At 41.8% G+C, this 18775-nt stretch overlaps 1 protein-coding gene across 1 annotated transcript in view; it reads left to right on the top strand.

The window, feature by feature from the left end:
- The window catches only part of iglon5 (IgLON family member 5), a gene marked incomplete at its 5' end in the record, with an annotated part of 95173 nt that overhangs the window by 61561 nt on the left and 14837 nt on the right, over positions 1 to 18775 (top strand). Inside the window, 2 exon segments of the mRNA XM_032517470.1 lie at positions 14619 to 14697; positions 17413 to 17645. Coding sequence (XP_032373361.1) covers positions 14619 to 14697; positions 17413 to 17645 — 312 coding nt within the window.

Below are 18775 nucleotides of genomic sequence, written 5' to 3'. Positions count from 1 at the left end.
TCCACAAAGTCATCTATCGCTCATCCACCAGTCGGGGCTTTGTGGCAGAGTGGCCAACGGAAGCCTTTCCTCAGTGCCAGACATGTGAAAGCATAGAGTTTGCCAAAAAACACATGAAGGACTCCCAGACATGGGAAATAAGATTCTCTGGTCTGTTGAGACCAAGATTGAGCTTTATGGTATTAATTCTAAGCGGTATGTGTGGAGAAAACCAGGCACTGCTCATCCCCTGCCCAGTACAATCCCAACAGTGAAACATGGTGGTGGCAGCATCATGCTATGGGGGTGTTTTTCAGCTGCAGGGACAAGATGACTGGTTGCAATTGAAGAAAAGATGAATGCGGCTAAGTACAGAAAAATCCTGGAAGAAAACCTCATCCAGAGTGCTCAGGACCTCAGACTAAGCCAAAGATTCACCTTCCAACAAGACCATGACCCTAAGCACACAGCTAAAATAACAAAGGAGTGGCTTCAGAACAATGTTGTGACCATTCTTGACTGGCCCAGCAAGAAACCTGACCTAAACCCAATTGAGCATCTCTGGAAAGACCTGAAAATGGCTGTCACCAACGTTCACCATCCAGCCTGACGGAACCGGAGAGGATCTGCAAGGAAGAATGGAAGAGGATCCCAAAATCCAGGTGTGAAAACGCTTTGCATCATTCCCAAGAAGACTCATGGCTGTACTGGCTCAAAAGGGTGCTTCTACTCAATACGGAGCAAAGGGTCTGAATACTTATCACCATGTGATAATTTGTGTTCTTCTTTTTTAATAAATTTGCAAAAATGTCTACATTTCAGGGTTTTTTTCTGTCAAGATGGGGTGCTGAGTGTACATTAATGACAAATAAAATGAACTTTTTTTATTTTTGAAAAATGGCTGCAATGACACAAAGAGTGAAAAATTTAAAAGGGGTCTGAATACTTTCCCTACCCACTGCATCCTGCTTACCGTATAGAATGATGTTGTCTCCCTTTTTATTGCCATTAATAACTTGTGAGAAATTGCATTTGCCTTTCTGCTTCTTGTTCTCTGACTTGGCTGGCTTCCTCCTCTTCCACCTCTCTTTCTGTCACCTTCCCAACCTCCAGCCTTCCTTTACCCCCCCCCCCTCCAAACCAGCTTTTACACCGTCTTCTATCTGCACACTGACTCATGATTCCCATGAGGGCTGCGAGGTGACAGGGATCATGGAGCTTTGCGGAACTTGTATGCTCAGATAAGCTGCTGAATTAGAGAGTGGAGACGATCAGCTGTGGCATTGCAGGGGAGAGGAGATGAGCAAGGAGGTAAGAAAATAAGAAAGAAGGAAGGGAGAGGCAGAAAAGGAAAAGCAAAGAGGTTAGGTCAGGATAGGAAAGAGAAGCGAACTGAGATGAGGATAGTTACGGTTGCTATGCCTGTCAAGCTCTCCGATAATGCTGTCAGATTTACTACTGAAAATTTGAAGTCATTTTTTAAATTGGGTCCTTGATTTCAGACTGAGGTAGACAAAAGCAGGCGTTTACTTTCTGGCCAGTGTCCATTGATTTTGTGGTCTGAAATCTGAAATGAGCAGGCTAGTTCATTTCAACGTTTGACAGCTCCATGAATTGGTTTGAAATGCTGTCTTCAGCAGACTTTTTAATATTTTCAGCTGACTTGTTTTAAAATAGGTATTTTGGGTTTCATCTGTGCACTGCATTTTCACTTTAACTGTGCTTAAAGACTGTGGCTAAATTCACACAAAAAGTCCATTCAAATGTCCAATTGGATAGTTATTCCATTCAACAACACATAAAAGCCAGTTTGGCTTCTTAGTTTACATACTTTTTACTTTCAAACCGTATATTTTTGGTTTGAATGTAACAAAAGACAAGGCTTTTAAGATGAAGACTAACTGGCATGTTTGGAAAAACAAAATGTTATCTTGGGTAATGCTGGCCTGGGTTGCTGAAGTGTAAACTTCCCTAAATCCAATAAAGAGCAAGACAGAGCTGCTAGCCTAAAGTCTGAAAACATCCATGGCCAGCTTTCATACAGGGGATTTACTAGTTGAATGTAAGACTTGGTTACGTGTAGCAGTAAGCTAGTTTGGCTAACATGTAAGTTAGACCCCAAACACACCGTCAATGCATTCAATTTGGAAAGACTAAAAATAAGCTGCCACTATCCAAACTTTTTAAATACCAAGTATTTCTCTTACTACACACTGCGTCAGCATATGGAGAAAAGTTGCAGGCTGTAATTGAACAAGCAGTGTTTGGTGGAGCAGTTGAGAGAACTGAATCGTCAGTCTTCAGATTTATGTGTATTCATGTATGCATGACATTTCTGTGCATAAGCACATGTGGCTTCTGCATGCAATCTTGCAACATTAGGTTCAAACAAACTATGTACCCTATAGCAAACAACATAGAGATTGACAGCCACACACAGACACAGAGTAAAAGAATTACGCAAACAACTATACTGAATAGAACTAGGTAGAGAGAGAAAAATAGAGAAAGCAGAGTGAGGAAAACATCAAATTTGATTCTGAGAATGTGTCCAGCTCAATTCATAAAATTACTCAAATTGAGAAAAAAGTCCCCCAGATAAAAGCTTACAACTGCTGCAGGAGGCAACGCATATGCACACAGTTTTTTGTGTGTAAGGTCAAAAAAGGTCTAAAAAGCAGGAATGGCTGCTGCTTTGACTAATTGTTGCTTCATCAGTGTCAGATATCGTCATCATCCTCAAGGAAAACATATTTTTAATGCTGTTAAAACCCACTCTTTTTATTTAAACTGATTTAGATACCTAGCCTAATGTAGGTAATGTGACATCATGCAAGTTTAAGTTAGCAGAGAAATTCAAAAAGTGATTGAATCAGTGAGAAATTCATTGTAGACTTGATACCAATTTTCTCAGCTGACTGTAGCCCCAATGCTGTAGAACAAAATGCAAAGCAGATTTAAAAAAGTGTTATGTTTCAAGGACATATTGCATTTTGACAATAATTTCTCAATCTGACATCTCACTCTCTGGCTCTAACAGTGCAATTCCAGGAACCACATGAATTCTCTATCTTTAATAGAAGTAGATGAGGAAGATTCTGGAAAAGTGGGTACAGCGCAAAAGAGTAATTTACTTCAACACAAAAAAAACTCCTGGAACACACTGAACATCACAGAATGATGATGAGTTACGTAAAAAAGTGTAAAAGAATCCGAGGGAGGATTTCATTCTTGAAAATATTCACCTAATCTTCTCCATGATCTTCTCTTTGTTCAAAAAGTATTTTTTTTTCAGACTCTGGATACTGAGTCTGGCACAATCATGTCTTGCTGGAGGTGAACTTATGTCTCAGGGGGCTTGAGTTGAATCTTTTACTGCAGGCTCTTGCAAATGTGGGGGCTAAACATCTGGCTAATGTTTTGTCGGTTCATTTGCAGATGAAGTTGGTGCCGATGCAGTAAGGAGTAAGTAAAGATAATGAGACAGCTCGTAAAAAGGTTAGAAATCATGTGCTAAAAAGCAATCTCGCTATGACACATTCACTTTCTCACTTGCTGAATGGTAATAACAAATGACATTTAAATTAAGGAAGCTGTCTGAAAGTCTTTAATGTGTTTTAGACTAAACTGAGGCTATATAAAAAATCTTTACCATGTACCAAGTTTTGTTAGTCTGGCTATCACCAGACCTAGCCAGGCTCAATAGATTTGAGTTTAAGCATTGGTCTGGGGAGTCTGCTTGGTATTTTCTCTGCACAAGAGGCCTGACCAATGGGCATAGTTCAAATGACTCTGTATGCAATTTCATAGTCCTTCCACCAATCGGACCAACCGGGTGACATAGAAGCGACAGCAGCATCAACAACTTTGCTGCCATGGATGTATTATTGCTGCGCTTTGGTGGCGTTCTGTGGCTGCCGCTATGTTGAATGTAAACAAGAAGTTGCTTGGTCGCTTCTCTATTGTCATTGTGTGAAACCCGCCAATAGCACGCCAGTTAGATAAGCCAGTTTGGGATTGGTTCTCGCAAAATTGTGAACTGAAGCAGGAGAATTAAAAATGCAGGTTTCCAGACCGAGTTGCAGAGGTAAATCAAATCAATGGCAGAGTGGGTTTACCCAGTCTAAAAAAATTCTTACAGCATAGATAAGCTCTCACTTGAGCAGAATTCAATGTCATATATGCTCACTTTTTTCTCAGTCTTTGACATTTCGAATACATCCTGGCAGTTGGTTTGTTTTATTATTCAACTTTGGTCTTAAGAAGATGGGACATCCTTGGTTTCAGTGTATTGTATGCTGTCAAAGACACTTGAAATTGAAATGATTCTCCAGGTTGCTGTGGTTATCAACAGTTACAACTGGCAAGGCGACAGAGCAAGTGAGAATGTCTGTATATGTGTATGTAATACCTGCTTTTATATTTGTATGTGGATATATGCATACGCATAAGGAATGTATGCAGGCTTCACATGCTTGTGTGTGCTTGTGGCACCGTAGAAAAATAATTTTTGGAGCTCATTCACACATGAGGGAGAAGGGAGCCGGAGATCGTTTTCAGTGCTCCACATGAAGGAGCATTAATCCAATTCAAAGTGCTCCAAGGAGCGGACCCCTAATAACTTATGGTGACTTAGGAATTTGTTTATGTTTGTAACAGTGCACTGAAAGATTAATAACCTCCACAATATGAGTTATACAACCCTTTCTGCGAGGAAGCAGAAACGGAAAACACCCAAGAAAGTGATGTGTACGGATAAATGAAAGGCAAATTAGCCCGTGGCATTGTATTTAATTACATATTACTCTGTCACAGCTTTAGTTATGCCCCTGCGTTCCTCACGTTCCTTGATAGCCTCGGGCTTGGGTAAAACAGCTTCATCAGTAATACGAGCCAGCAGATTCATCAGTGGCTCAGTCCACCAGGGCTGACATAAACACACAGCTTAGCTTTGCCTCATGTTACTTGCTGCATGCTTGTTTCCTTCTCAAACAGACTATGACACTTTAATTCACCTTTGCCTTCCTTCTCATCTCTCTTTTCTTGATTCTCAGTACTTTTTCTGCATGTCACAGACGAGACCCCTTTCAGTTCTGCACAGCTGCAAAGATTAAATAGGCTCTCCATCGATTGCTCTTTTCTACGCTGGCGTCTCCAAAGAAATACCAAAAGCATGTCATCACCCTGGCGGGAAGCAGAGGGTTGGAGGGTGAAAAGGTAGGGAGACTTGTGTTCAACGTGGATAGAGAGCACCAAGGAGCCTGCAAGCAAGACTTTCATGCTGTCGAGGGAATGGGTAGGGACTTTCCTGCAATTGAGCAGTGACAGTAGCAAAAGCTGGCCGGCATGTCATCCGCCTTCCATGTGGTGTGAGACAGGGAGGCAGAGAGACAGCCAAGGGAGCTTCAAGACTTTTAGAGTAGAATACACTATAGCCTATCTCACAAAGAACAATGACCTGGACCAGACTCCCTCCAAGTTGCAGACCAAGTCCTGAGCTTGGTGGAGGTGGCAGTTTGAATGTCTGCCACAAGCTCTCCAGCACAGCTGGAGCCAAACATAACTGGCGACAGCGGCTATGTGTGCAAGAGCTAGTGGTACCGAGTCACAGCAGTTGAGCAACAATGGCAAGAGCTGCTGCGTTTCAGAATGCAAATGAACCCCATACACAGCTGTAAGGATGGCTGCGGGCACAGCCAGGCAAAATCCAACTGCACACAAACAGACGGATGTATGCAAACACATGCACAAAAACACACTTAAACACCTGCACACACCCGCACACGCACACACACACACACACACAGATTCACAAACACACATGCAGCAAATGGATTTAAACAAGCTTGCAAATACATATGCATTCATTCTCACTCTCTCTCTCTCTCACACACACACACACACACACACACCACCGCACACTGATGCTTACTTCATCTGTACTTGGCAACATCTTAGTGCACTGCACCATGCCTCCACCTTTTTTCCCCCTCTTATTCTGTCCCTCAGGAGCTCCCTCCTTAGCAGGTGTTAGCTGATTTCTGTTCCCTCAGGTAATTCTGTTTTGTTCTTCGCAGTACTGCTGCTGTGAATTATCCTGACAGTACCTTACTCCTGGGGTCTGGCCCTCACCTCCCTCCTCCAGCCCTCCAACTCTTTTCCCTCTCTTTGCTTGCACCCAGTGCATCCATCCTTCCCTCCCTGCCTGGATTTCCTCCTTTCATTTCACTCTCTTGTCACCCCCCTATGGTGCAGGTAGACCCCTGGATGAGCTGCCCAGGGGTCCTAAACAGCACGTCAGGCCACCCAAAACAAACCCACATACATGCAAAGATGGACCTACACACATACTTTAAAAATGTTCACTCAAACACACATGCCAGGAAATATACACACATGGACGCACACATGCTTAATTGTAACCCAGTTGCACTTGAAACTGCCACATTCCAGCAGCACACACAGTTATTTGTGCATTCATTGAGATTGATTGTGTTGATGTGAAAATGTTGCTCCTCCCCTATAACCAAAATGTTGTTCCCTTTTGTTTTGCTGCTTGCAAAATGCACAGACAAAGAATGACTTATTTTAGATTGCCCATTACCATAGAGGCTTTAGACAGCTGCTTATTGCCCTCCATTCAGTCATCACAATTAACTGGTCTTATTACTCTGAGTATATTACATATTTTGCATATCTCAACAGAAATAAGTAATTATCAGTATGATAATGGAGGGGGGGGGGGGGGGGGGGGGGGGGGTGCCGTAAAGGCTTAAAGAAAGCTTGCTTAAAGAAATCTGAACAAAAGCTCAATGACATCTTTTATTTAGTTCCACACTGACTCGAGATCTTGTACAAAATTCACTGAATGCATTTACAGCGCATCATCTGTTGTCTTTGATGGAAATTGCGTGATTTCAGCTCTTTCAATGTAAGTTAACGTCCAGATTAACTAGAGCTGCACTAATTCTCAAGCTCTCGTCAAACTATTTTTTTCCCATTAGTTCTACTTTTCAAGTGTGTCATAAATGACCATTGGCAGATCGTATTGCCTGGTCATCCATTTCACACACATGCTGGCCAACACTCAACTGACTTTTTGATGCCTCATTCTTTTTGACTCCACTTTACAGCCAATGGTCCTATCGAAAATAACTGCGCCCATGCTATTACACTCCTTTGTCTCCTGTCACTATCGCCCGGTAATTGCTGTTTTTATTGTAGCCTCTTAGAGGCTCAAGTGTAAACTATAGGGTAAGCCTCGCCAATGTGCTGACAGCTTAACCGCATGGCTGGAAATTTTTGTTCAGTCTCACAGCATCTAACAGAGCTTGTATGAACAATAAACATATGGAACACCAGACCACATTCACATTTTTAGTACACAGTTTTATTATCTTGTTATTTATTTAGACATAGTATAAGGTTGGTCTTCTCAAGAAAAATGTTGGAATCAGTTGTTTCTGATCAGTTCTAACCCTGAAACGTTTCATTGCAACTTTTTGAATTTTGCATAATGCCATATGTTATAATAGATATAGATAACAGAAATACATTCCTATTAATGGTACACTGTGGCGTTTTTTACCACTACAGGTGATGCTTTGAAGAGCAGGTCCCCGTTGTGTTTGTATATCTTGCGTTTTTTTTTTTTAAGTACACACACATGGACCCAATACACTTTCCTACCAAATATTAAACACTATTTACCATCAGTGTCAATATGGCAACAAGAAAGGTGGAAATAGATCAGAAAAAGGCACAGAAGGTAAAAACTGCTATCTTGCAGACACAGATGTAAACAATGCAGGTTTTAAAACATAAATAAATGTCTCTGCAAATGTCCTCTGAGGAAGGAAATTAAATCAACACATTTGTTACCTCAAGGATATACAAAATGCATCTGGGAAGAGACACTGCGTTTAATATATTTTTTTTATGTAAACATTTCTTTCAAGAAACCTCAAGAGCACTTTAGTATTATACAGATTTTTCTTATAATGTCCAGTTAAATATACATGAAAATAATGACAATGAGATAATATCCTCCAAATATTCAACCGATCCATCCATTGCACCTTTACTGTTTGCTTTTACTATTATATAAATCAAACTGAAATGTAAATTTACAACTCAGATTTGCCCAGGGCCAAAGAAGGCACCATGCTGCTGTTAAGTTATTCTGTTCCTTTTTGTTGCTTATAAAGTCTGTTATTGTCAGAGAATGCTAGATGCAGAGCTACTTGGGGTGAATCAGTATTTAAAGCTTCTCTTTTAAACCAGTGACAGCACTTGCCCACAAATATGTCAAAATTACCGGTGCACAGGGTGTATTTAGGGGAGTCTACAGGGCCCTGTGTAAGGCGGGCGTGTGTGTACTCACTGGGAGAAGAAGTAACAGTTTAACTACTGTATTGATTTCAAGAGTGCTAAGGGGTTTAGGCGTCGGACCAAGGAAAATGGGGGGTAAAAGAAAGCAGAGTGGGGCTTGTCCCGGGTTTTATTACGCTCAGCTTTTCTCCCCGGCCACACTTGATTCAATGGTAAAGATCTGTTGCTGCCCATTGAAGTTCTACAACTGCTGCATTGAGTACTGTATGGCTCTGTGCTCTCTGCAGTGCTCTATTGATTGATGTGTGAAGAGGGATTAGTGGGTGGAAGGGAGGGAGCGGAGGAGATGCTGAATGGGAGGGAGGGATGGGCAGAGCAACCAGAGGCAGAATTGTGGAAGCAGCATGTGTACAATAAAAAGGGGGCAGATGTCACATCTTTGGTGAAGCCAAGTTAGACGCCAGAGGGTGATGCCCCGCTTTTCTGTAAACGTTGATTATTTTGGCATGCTTCTGAGATCAAGCTGTGTGAGCAGTCATGTGTGTGGTTGCAATGTGAGATCCAGTAAGTCCAGCTAAATGTTGACCTTGAATGATGAGCAGCTAAATGTCCAACCAATCCTCTTGATGCCTCAGAACGAGCTCACAGAAATAAGCCACATATCACATAAACGCCTGTCCCAATCATTTTATGACATTCCAACAGGAAAAAAAAACTCTTTTTGGTCGGAGAGCGTGAAAAAAAGACTTTACCTGGCAGATTCAAAACAATTCATTCACTGTGACCTCTCTGACATTTCTTAGATTTCCTGTCAAGTGGAATCCTGCCGATATCCATTTCGCTTCACCGGAAATTGTGAAAAGCAGGCGACCTCCATATCCATTTTGTGGTGCTGTTTGAGCGTGGCATCCAGGTGGTTTCTCACACCTTGCCCATCACTCTCTCCCTGCTCTCCCGTTGCTCTGTCCCTGACAGGTGGTGCTGAGGGTGGAAGGAGCCAGGAAGGGTGTCTGGGATTTCACCGATAGGGAGTGGAGGGGCTGAGTGAGTAGTGGAGTGAAAGAGTCGGGAGAGATGGGGCTTCAGAGGTGGACGTGGGGTTGGATTTAGGCTGTTCAGAGTTAATGGGATCAGACTAGGAAGAGAAAGGGATATCTGTGCCGGTTAATGTTTAATCCCCCACCCCCAACCCCTTGTCTCCTGCCTCTGGCTCCCGGCATCTGATAATCCTTGGGCTGCCTCTCTTCATCATCAAGGTGTCGGAGGAAAGTGCCTCTGTAAATATTTAATTGGCTGCAGCATGCCGGTGTTAATTATGCGGGTGTGTCTTTCCTTTTTTTGCTTAGCTCTCTGCCCCAGCGTTACGGAGTCCTCACACTTTTCCCTCTTTGTACTGATGCCACTCCATCGCTCCCTCTCTTTCTGCCACTATGAACGCCAATACTGCTATTATGACGTAATACTACAGTTGCTATAACTATAACTAACTCTCCTGTGGCAGATGCTTCACAACATCCTGTAATTCCATATTCCACCATGGCTTTTCCTCGTTCTCAATGACTTTCTTCTTTCAGGACCTCAACTCTCCCTTCCAACTGTGTGCTTTGCCTTTCTCCTTCTCATTTCAATTTCAAAACCACTGCAGTCTACGTTTAAACGGATTATTTTTATGGGTTTCATTATAGCCTCCACTGTTATCTGTCTTGACGCCAATCATGCTTTCAGAAGTAGCTATACCTCCTTTCTGTGTTTATTTGATTGTTAAGGGCAATGCAAAATAGATGAACAGTACAAAGACAGCCTTGCAAAGAATACGCAGGCTAAAGTTGTACAGCTCAGTAGAGCTCTACTCATAAGTGTCTGCCAGTAGCAAGTGCAATTACAAACAGGCGCATGTAAAAGTCAAGAGAATACAAATCACATAATAGATGTCTCATGGGTACTGAGCAAGGAGCCTTGCAAACACTGTGAAATACACAATGCAGGAGAGACAAAAACACTGGACCACAAGTAGAGGGAATTATGTGAATGACTACCTACGTATGAGCCAGTGTTATCCACAGATGAGCAAAACAGATTTCTATGTTTGCAGGATGTACATTGTAATGGCTGAACTGATTGACAAAGCTCTCCAGTATAGGTGAATTAATAGTTTGCTATAGCCCAGTGTTTTCCTGTGTGTAATCCCTTAGGCATGTCCATAACATTTTATTCTCTTAAAAATGCCAGACAGATCTAGACCTGAGGCTGAATGCTGCGTGCAGACAAAGGCCCGGCGGGGTTCATTTGGACAGCATATGTGTGTGTGTGTGTGTGTGTGTGTGTGTGTGTGTGTGTGTGTGTGAGAATGGTATGGAGATGGGGCTTTCTTTCTTTTGTGTGCCAACAAAACAGCAGGTCATAGCAAGGACAAGAGATACCAGTAGCCATGGCAGACTGTATTTGCTGTAGACAACAGTGAGCAGGAACTTTAATATGCTCGTCTCCACACCAACACCAGGGGCCAATGCAGTGTTCACCACCAACACTGATCTACATTTATCATTTGTCTATTCTTACTCAGCTCACTTGTGTTTTCATATGGGCTCAGGATTTTGCTCCCTCATAAACAAATCCATTTTTGTTTTAGTAAAGTAGTGTACTAAAGCGGTAAAGACAAAAGGCTTTCTTTTGGAACTCACACTGGGTTTGTGTTTCCGCATTTAGAGTCTGCGGAGTAGTCGGTAGTTTAAGCTTCCCAGTTGGCAGGCACCCCTCCTTTCTAGAGTTTGAATGGGTGAGACTCGTGAATTCTCCTGGTGGGTGCAGTTCATCGGCCTGCATGCTGAGCCCCAGTAGGGAGCAGAGAAAAAGCAGAATTTGAGATACTGTAGGAATCAATAGAGTCGAAAGTAGCCCAGGAATTGAAAGTGATGTCTGACTATTCTGTTTTGGCCATGCAACAGCACACTGCTGGTTGCACTCTGGACTCATTATTGTTGTGTTTGATCATGTCTGTTGTGTTTGGCCGGCAACATTTGAATTCATTGCCTGAAAGGGATAAACCATAAGATCAAAGAGTTTCAGACATTTGCTGTCATTCAGCCAGATACTGTTTACATTTTGTTGTTTTACACCCAATACTCCCAATCCCCCATTGAAGAGACGGCGCCCAATGCATGCTTTATATTCCTTTTATCTGTAGAAGCATTAACCATTTACCTCCATGTTCAACAGTATTTTATTTGATTGCTTTGGCCACTTTTCACAACAGAATTTAAATGTGCAATACTCTAGACACGGAATCCTGCACTCCTAGCTGAATCAGATTAGGTAATGCATTTTATGTTAACACATCATAACAGAATTTTTACCAAAAAAATCTGTCAGGTGATGCTGTCAAACAATAACAAAGTAGAAAGAAGTCTGTTGCATTTCACTCAAAGCGCCGCTGTGCTTAATTACAGTCTGCAGGGCATTTAGCCTTGTTATTCAAGACACCCAAGTGATTTATTGTTTTGCACTTTTGCACAGAAATGTTGGGCGTTATAATCATTCCGCATTCACTTTGGCCCTTTGTATCAAAAGTTTTGAACTTCAAAAGTGAAGCCACAGCAATAATAAAATGCCATTCCATACCAAGGGCTTGGGATGTTGGGGGCTTTCAGTATTTTCTTGGTGCCAAAACAAAGTAGTCCAACTGTCAAGCATTAATAGATGATCACTTCTTATGCAATGCTTTGCTAGGAAGGTGAAACAAGGAAAGTAACATTTGTCTTAAGACAGAGGTGGTCTCCCATCTCTCAAATACAGACGCTGTACAACATTTTCACTTTTTGTGATCACAACTTGTGCTGAGATAAGTCAACACTTTCGCTGTTCAAAGTCAGTGACAGAGGTCAAAAGATGTTACACAGTAGTGGATATTTGCATCAAGGAGAGTGGATACTCGATATTTGCGTATGTGTGTGTTTCCTTATTTGTACTGTATTTTGACTTTATGTGTCTAGATGAAGTTTGGGATGTAAAGTGATTATTGTCACAATGAACTCAGACAAACCTTCCTCGCCGCTTGTTTGGCTCATCGATTTGTGCGTGTAAACCTGCTTATCTGTGATTGGTCCTGTGATGCAGTGTGTGAGAGGAAATGTGGGCTGAATGTGTTGACCTGGTTATCATGTTGTGCAGCGTCTGGGAGTGGAGGCAGGATGATACAGGTTTTAGAATGTGAGGTGCCAATCAAGCTGTGAAAATGGGAATTGAGTAGGGAAATGGGAATTGCCCCCCCACTGGTTTTTAACCTTTGCAATGTTGTTTGGAGCATTCAGCGTATGCATTCATCATTATTCAATCAAAATGTGTGGGTCGCTTGTGTGTGTCCCACTGGTTACATTATATGATAGAGAGTGTCTTCTCTTTAAGTGTGTGTCTGTAATTGAGTATGTGGGGTAGTTTGTGTGTGTGTATATGACAGCATGTCACACCCATCACCAAGCCCCCAGCCCTGGAACTGAATTTAATTAACCTAAATAAAGTCTAGTTTGTAGAGTACAGAGCACTTGAAAGGGAACAGCTGAGGGCTTGAGCTGAGGACTGTCTAAGTCTAAGAAAGAATGCTTAAGCGCAGTGATGCTATGCATCATCTGTAGTAAAAACCACGGATAAACAAGAGCTTGTGAACATTTTTGGAACATTGGACACAATGGCTAATGTGGTACACCCCTCACCCAAGGCTTTCAGAGAGAGTGAGAGATGGAGCCAGTATTGGGATCCTTGGCTGGCCTAGATAGCACAGCATCAGTGGCAGCAGCAGCACCCATTAATGCAATTACAGCTTTTAGCGGGCAATTTTCAGGGCCAGTTTTCTTTTGAGGCGTCATTAGTTTGTCCTCCTGTCTTGTTTTCCTCCGGTATGTCAGCTAAACAAACGTTCACATTCAAACAAATGAGCAACAGTCGGCTAGATACTGTTCTGCTTATATACGCAACCATAAGCAACACATACACTGGTGTACACACAATCACACACATGAATATATGAATACACAAGCATGAATGTAGCCTATATTTTCTTAGGCATATTTACACAGATATATGCCAAAGCCACACTACATTCACAAACATGCAGAAAAAAAGAAAAGGCATAATTAGTCTTTATTAAAGAGATGATGAATTATTATTAAGTGCAGTAGGCACGTCTTCGGACTTTCTGCGATGCAGTTTGAAAACCTTTTAATTAGCAATCCATGAAGTGCATTATGATTCTCAAGCCTCTCATTATTCTTTGTAATCAAACCATGATTCCACAAAGACCATCCTTTAATTTAAAATCCACATTTCCTGTAGTGCTGCATGCTGTCATTTTGGGTGTCATATCTTAGTGGGTTCACAATCGGCATGCCTTACATGTCTTTGACTTTGTGCGGCTATTTAACAAACCTTGAGGTGCTTCTAAGCTCCTCACTGCACCGGCTTCGTTTCATAAAGTCACCATTTATTAAACCTCAAGGCTAGACCACACCAAAAGCCTATTGGAGATATTGAGGTCATTTTGCAAGCGGAGGGAAAAATAGATTGTCAGAGATGGAGGGAAGACACAAGCTGAGGTATCTGGTTTCATGCTGTGTTTTGGCAGAGTTTTGATGGACAGAGCCACGAATCTTACCGGGGAGCAGCCTGCCTCAGTGGGCAATATCATTGCCAGCATATAAGGTCTTCAGTTATCTTTGTTTGCAGTCCAAGCAAGTTCACAAAAATGACTTCAAAGTGTTTTTCTCACCTGATTGTCTGAAACACATCTCACAGATGCCAAGTTCGTGTTTCTTTTTTTGCTAATGGCTCTCAGTATGTGTGTCTGTTCTTGTGGGTTTGTGCTTTTGTAAGCATGTGCCTCTGTTCTCTGAGTGTGTGTGTGTGTGTGTGTGTGTGTGTGTGTGTGTGTGTGTGTATATATATTGGTAGGCAGAATGAGCATCCCTTCTGTTACCGTTGCTGTCCCTTCATTTCACGCTCCGGCAGCTCCGCATGAATCCTCTTCCCTTGGCTCATTATCAGTGCTGTTCAATGAACGCGCATCCCACCAGAATGCAGGGTAAAACCAAATCATTATTCAAGTATGGGGGTCAGTGCAGACGTTGTGACTCTTTTGTTTAGTATATATATAACTTTCCCTTCAGAAATAAGTAAGCAGGATGCACAGCACATCTCTGCCCAACCTGCCTAAGTGAGGTAGTTGATTGTCAAGCACCTGACCTGAAATTGATGAATAGAGGAGCGTCTGTTGCCATTATTGGGAGCTCATTGGTCTTTTCTCTCATTTTTCTTGGCAGCGTCTAGTGTGCACGGAGCAGAATTCGGACACCTGCCGGACAACATTACAGTGTTGGAAGGAGAAAGCGTCACTTTGAGGTAACTTTTGATCATACACCTGCACCAACTAATTACATTAAAAAAAACATCTTTGTGCCTCCCCCCCACCTGTATGCCAAATTAATTGCCAATTCTTTGTCACATAACTTCAATTAGTTGTCCCACATTGTGCCATATTTTCCAGCTGTGTCTATCCTATAGGTTTATTCAATGATATTACCTGTCAGATGTGGCCGGAGTTATGCCGTCTGTTTGCAATCACCTTGTACTTATATGTAACAATAATGATGCTCAGGTCAGTTGGGTGGCCGGACCTCTTCTGCATCCAACCACCCCTGCCTAACTGTGAGTGATGAAGTAGAAATCACAGTTTTCCCCAGCTACCAACCAAGCAGAAAAACAGCCAACTTTCTTTTTTTCCTTTCACGTGGAAGTGACCTGGCTTGACAGTATATTCAGCAGCACAGAAAAAAATTCAAGTCAACATTACTTTCATCACCTTTAAGTGTACACCTCTTCAGATCTGTGAATAAATTCCTCTTTTGGTCCCCTTTTTTTCTTGAAAGAAGAGTGGATTTTCTACTAAATTCAAATATATATACATATATATTATTCTGAAGTCAAGTACAGTTCTGTCATTATTTGTTCAGCCTCTCGTCATCAATTTAACCATTTATTGCTACAAATGGAAATACAGTTATACTTGGCGATGAAGGCTCTGTTCTGATGATGCTCCGTGGATCAGCCAAGCTGCATGATGATACAGGAAGCATGCTGCTGAGACCCCCCCTGTACACAAGAGTAGGCCCAATCCAAGGGTGGGTTGGTGCAGGCAAGCTTTGCCAGCAGCATTGGTGTCAGGCAGCATTGGAGTAGCAGGAAGCAGAGAGGAATAGGGAGACATTTAAATGGATCGCCTGATGTGAAAATGGCTGTGATTGGTTGTAACTGGCTGGAATGATGATTAAATTAGTGGGCCTTTGACTTCCATGTCCTGCACTAACACAATGCTTAACATTAGCATGTCTCTCTTATAGTTGGAAATCAAAGAACCAGGATCCTGATCGATAATGTCATCATGACGTGTAGCCTGAAGCCAGTTCTGATACTGTGGAGAAGTCCAATCTATTGAGTGTGTTTGGGTGTTTTTACACCGGAAATTATAGACTGAAGGGACCTGGATGGTAAAATATGTCTTTTCAATGTCTCCTTTTATTCCGTATCAGTGTGGTATCAGGAAAGCTGTGCACCATTGTAACATTACAAACATATTTTTCTTGTTTTGTATTTTGTAATCAGATCTGTGAATTTAATCTGCACTGGACAGCCAATAGCTGACAATCAGAAGACTAAACAGATTCATAAATAAACTCCATTTTCATGTAAAATCACTTTTACCCAAGTGGCACAAATACTTGCGCTATGCTTGAGAAAATGCTGTTGTGTTGGCTTTGATGCAGGCCATTAAGACGAGGCACATTTGATGCTATTATGGTGCTCATTTCCTCTGGGCTTGCAGTCCTGTAGCAACATCATCAGTGCAGATGTGATTCATTTTAAAAATACATTAATAGAGTGTTTGTACACAGATAATGATTTTTTAGGGTGTGATGTCATACTGTCTATTTAAACCCACCAGCCACAAACCAAATCTCAATCAAAACATTTTTTTCTTCTTTTTCTTAATTCCAAAACCAGTTTGAAGTGGTTTGGCCCCTCAGGTCATGTGTCCACTTGAGCATCAGTACAGTGCCTTGTAGCCTATTTGTTAAAGACTACCAAGCTCACTGACTTGGCAGGAGATCTAAGACCCACCTCAACAGTAATATTTATCCAGGTCATATCAATTAAACATGAGTACTATTGAAGCATGTCCTCACAGCTAGTTGAAGCTGGGTAAGGACATCTAGTGGCCAAGCCAAGAACTGAAGTCACACCTTTGGACCATGGTTCCTGTTTTGAAGCATGCCACATCCTTATAGAACAGCCCTTCTGATTTACCACGCACAAACACCATTATAATTTACTCTTTCATAAATTTCCTTATTTCACATTATTTCCAGCCCTTGCCATTAACTTTAATCAGCCAGCCAGGTTTAGGCGGATGGTAAGTCAACATACCTCTGGACTTGAATTTTATGTATCTTGCATTCATTGCATTCATTGCACTGCAGTCATTTTCATTGTTATCTTACAGACAATTGTGAAGAGAATGGTGGTATTCAACCACTTCTCATCATGCAATGCTCACAAGCTATAACTGATCTCAACGTGACCTTTTTTTAATGTGACCCAGTTTCTCCACCTGTATAACAGGAATAATGGATGATCATTAGTGATGTGTTACCCAAGAGATAGATGACAAATAAAGGAGAAACCTGACTAAATGAGTAGAGAAACATAACAAATATAGATGCTCATGTACAATACAGGGTACAAGGGGTCCCTAAATGGTTTTAATTGGTAGAAAAGGATGTGAGTCACATGACATTTGCAGTCACTCTATTTGCACATCATTGAACAACATTGGGATTTGGGAGAATGGTATTCCACTGGAATCTATTCTTTGGTGAATGGAAGCTCTTCTGGTGTGTTAAACACTGGACTGTTTTTTCCTTTGAAATGTCACCCCTTTGTGTATCTGTATCCACGATAAATGTAACACAAAAACACCTCTTATCAGTATTTAGTGTAAACCCGAAACATAATGTCAAATAGTCCTTTTAACTGTAAATTGATCATGTCCTCTCACAGATGTCGGATCGACGAGGAGGTGACCCACAAGGCCTGGCTAAACCGCTCTAACATCCTCTTCACGGGGACAGACAAGTGGTCACTGGACAAGCGTGTGACGCTGGCCAACAGTAACAACAGTGACTTCTCCATCCACATTGACAAGGTGCAAGTAACTGACGAGGGGCCTTACACTTGCACCTTCCAGGCCAATAACAAGCCCCGCATTGCCCACGTCTACCTCATTGTCCAAGGTGAACAGCCATGTTGAGACAGAACAGCAATCTATTATAAGTGACTTTAAAGTGTTTAGTATGTCCAGTGCTGGCTCATTTCCCTGGTATACCCATAGCATGCAGATTTGATTGCCAATGTGGCTGCAAAAAGTATATGTATGCGCTGATGTTACTGTAAGTAGCCTTGGATAAAAACTAAATTGCTTAATTATGCATTTTGTCATTCATCTTAGTGTAGTGCTGTCTATTGGGTGTGATTGAGGTTTGACTTCTGGGGAAGCAATTGAGATTTGACATTTCAGTGTTCCTCCTGTTCTGTGAAATCGTGCTTAAAGTTATGATAGAAAACGCACCTAGTAGCCAATGTTGTTATGATGTTTGAGCATTTAAGGTTTGTATTTATGGTTATATCAAAATGTAATTAGCCTACTAGATGATGTCTTGAAAGCTTAGCTGGCGTGTGTGTGTGTGTGTGTGTGTGTGTGTGTGTGTGTGTGTGTGTGTGTGTGCGTGTGCGTGCAGTAAAGCAAACCTAGAACAGATGACAGAAAATCAGAAAGTCAGTTTCCATAAGGCGGCTGAGTCCAAGCTCATTTGTTTTTTTCATGTGGCCCGTTAGAGTTATTTGTCTTTATAAACAGAAAGTTAGGCAGATCAGATGGATGATGATGTGTATGTAGGAGATGAGGTACACAGGGGACCTGTCCAACTCCCTGACTAAATAACTGACAGTGCAGGACCACAACTGGGGATCAGTCATCAAGTCAGCAACTAAGTGAGTGAGACTCTGACTGATCCTGAGTGACATGATGTATTAGCACAGAACTGCCCGGAGGATGGATCTCAGACCTTTTCCCACTGCATGAGTCACTTTTAATGCATATATTGGACTGGTGTGTTTTGCAGATTGCATTTACATCACCAGCAGAATGAAACTGAACACTTTTAACAGCATATATAATAGTACATTCTGCTGGATTGAAAATGTGAAGCCTGGCTAACAGCTCACAGGTGGCAGAGACAAAAAGTGTTAGTAAGCAGCGTCTGCTTCTCACTAACACACTGCAGCCAAAAAGACTCTTGTCTGCAGGGTGCAAACCTGGCACAGATGACTAGCATTAGGTATATATACACATATATATATATAT

The sequence above is a fragment of the Etheostoma spectabile genome, chromosome 6, assembly GCF_008692095.1.
Source record: "Etheostoma spectabile isolate EspeVRDwgs_2016 chromosome 6, UIUC_Espe_1.0, whole genome shotgun sequence".
Lineage (NCBI taxonomy): Eukaryota > Metazoa > Chordata > Actinopteri > Perciformes > Percidae > Etheostoma > Etheostoma spectabile.
The sequence above is the reverse complement of the archived record's forward strand: the minus strand, read 5'-3'. Positions and strand labels throughout refer to the sequence as shown.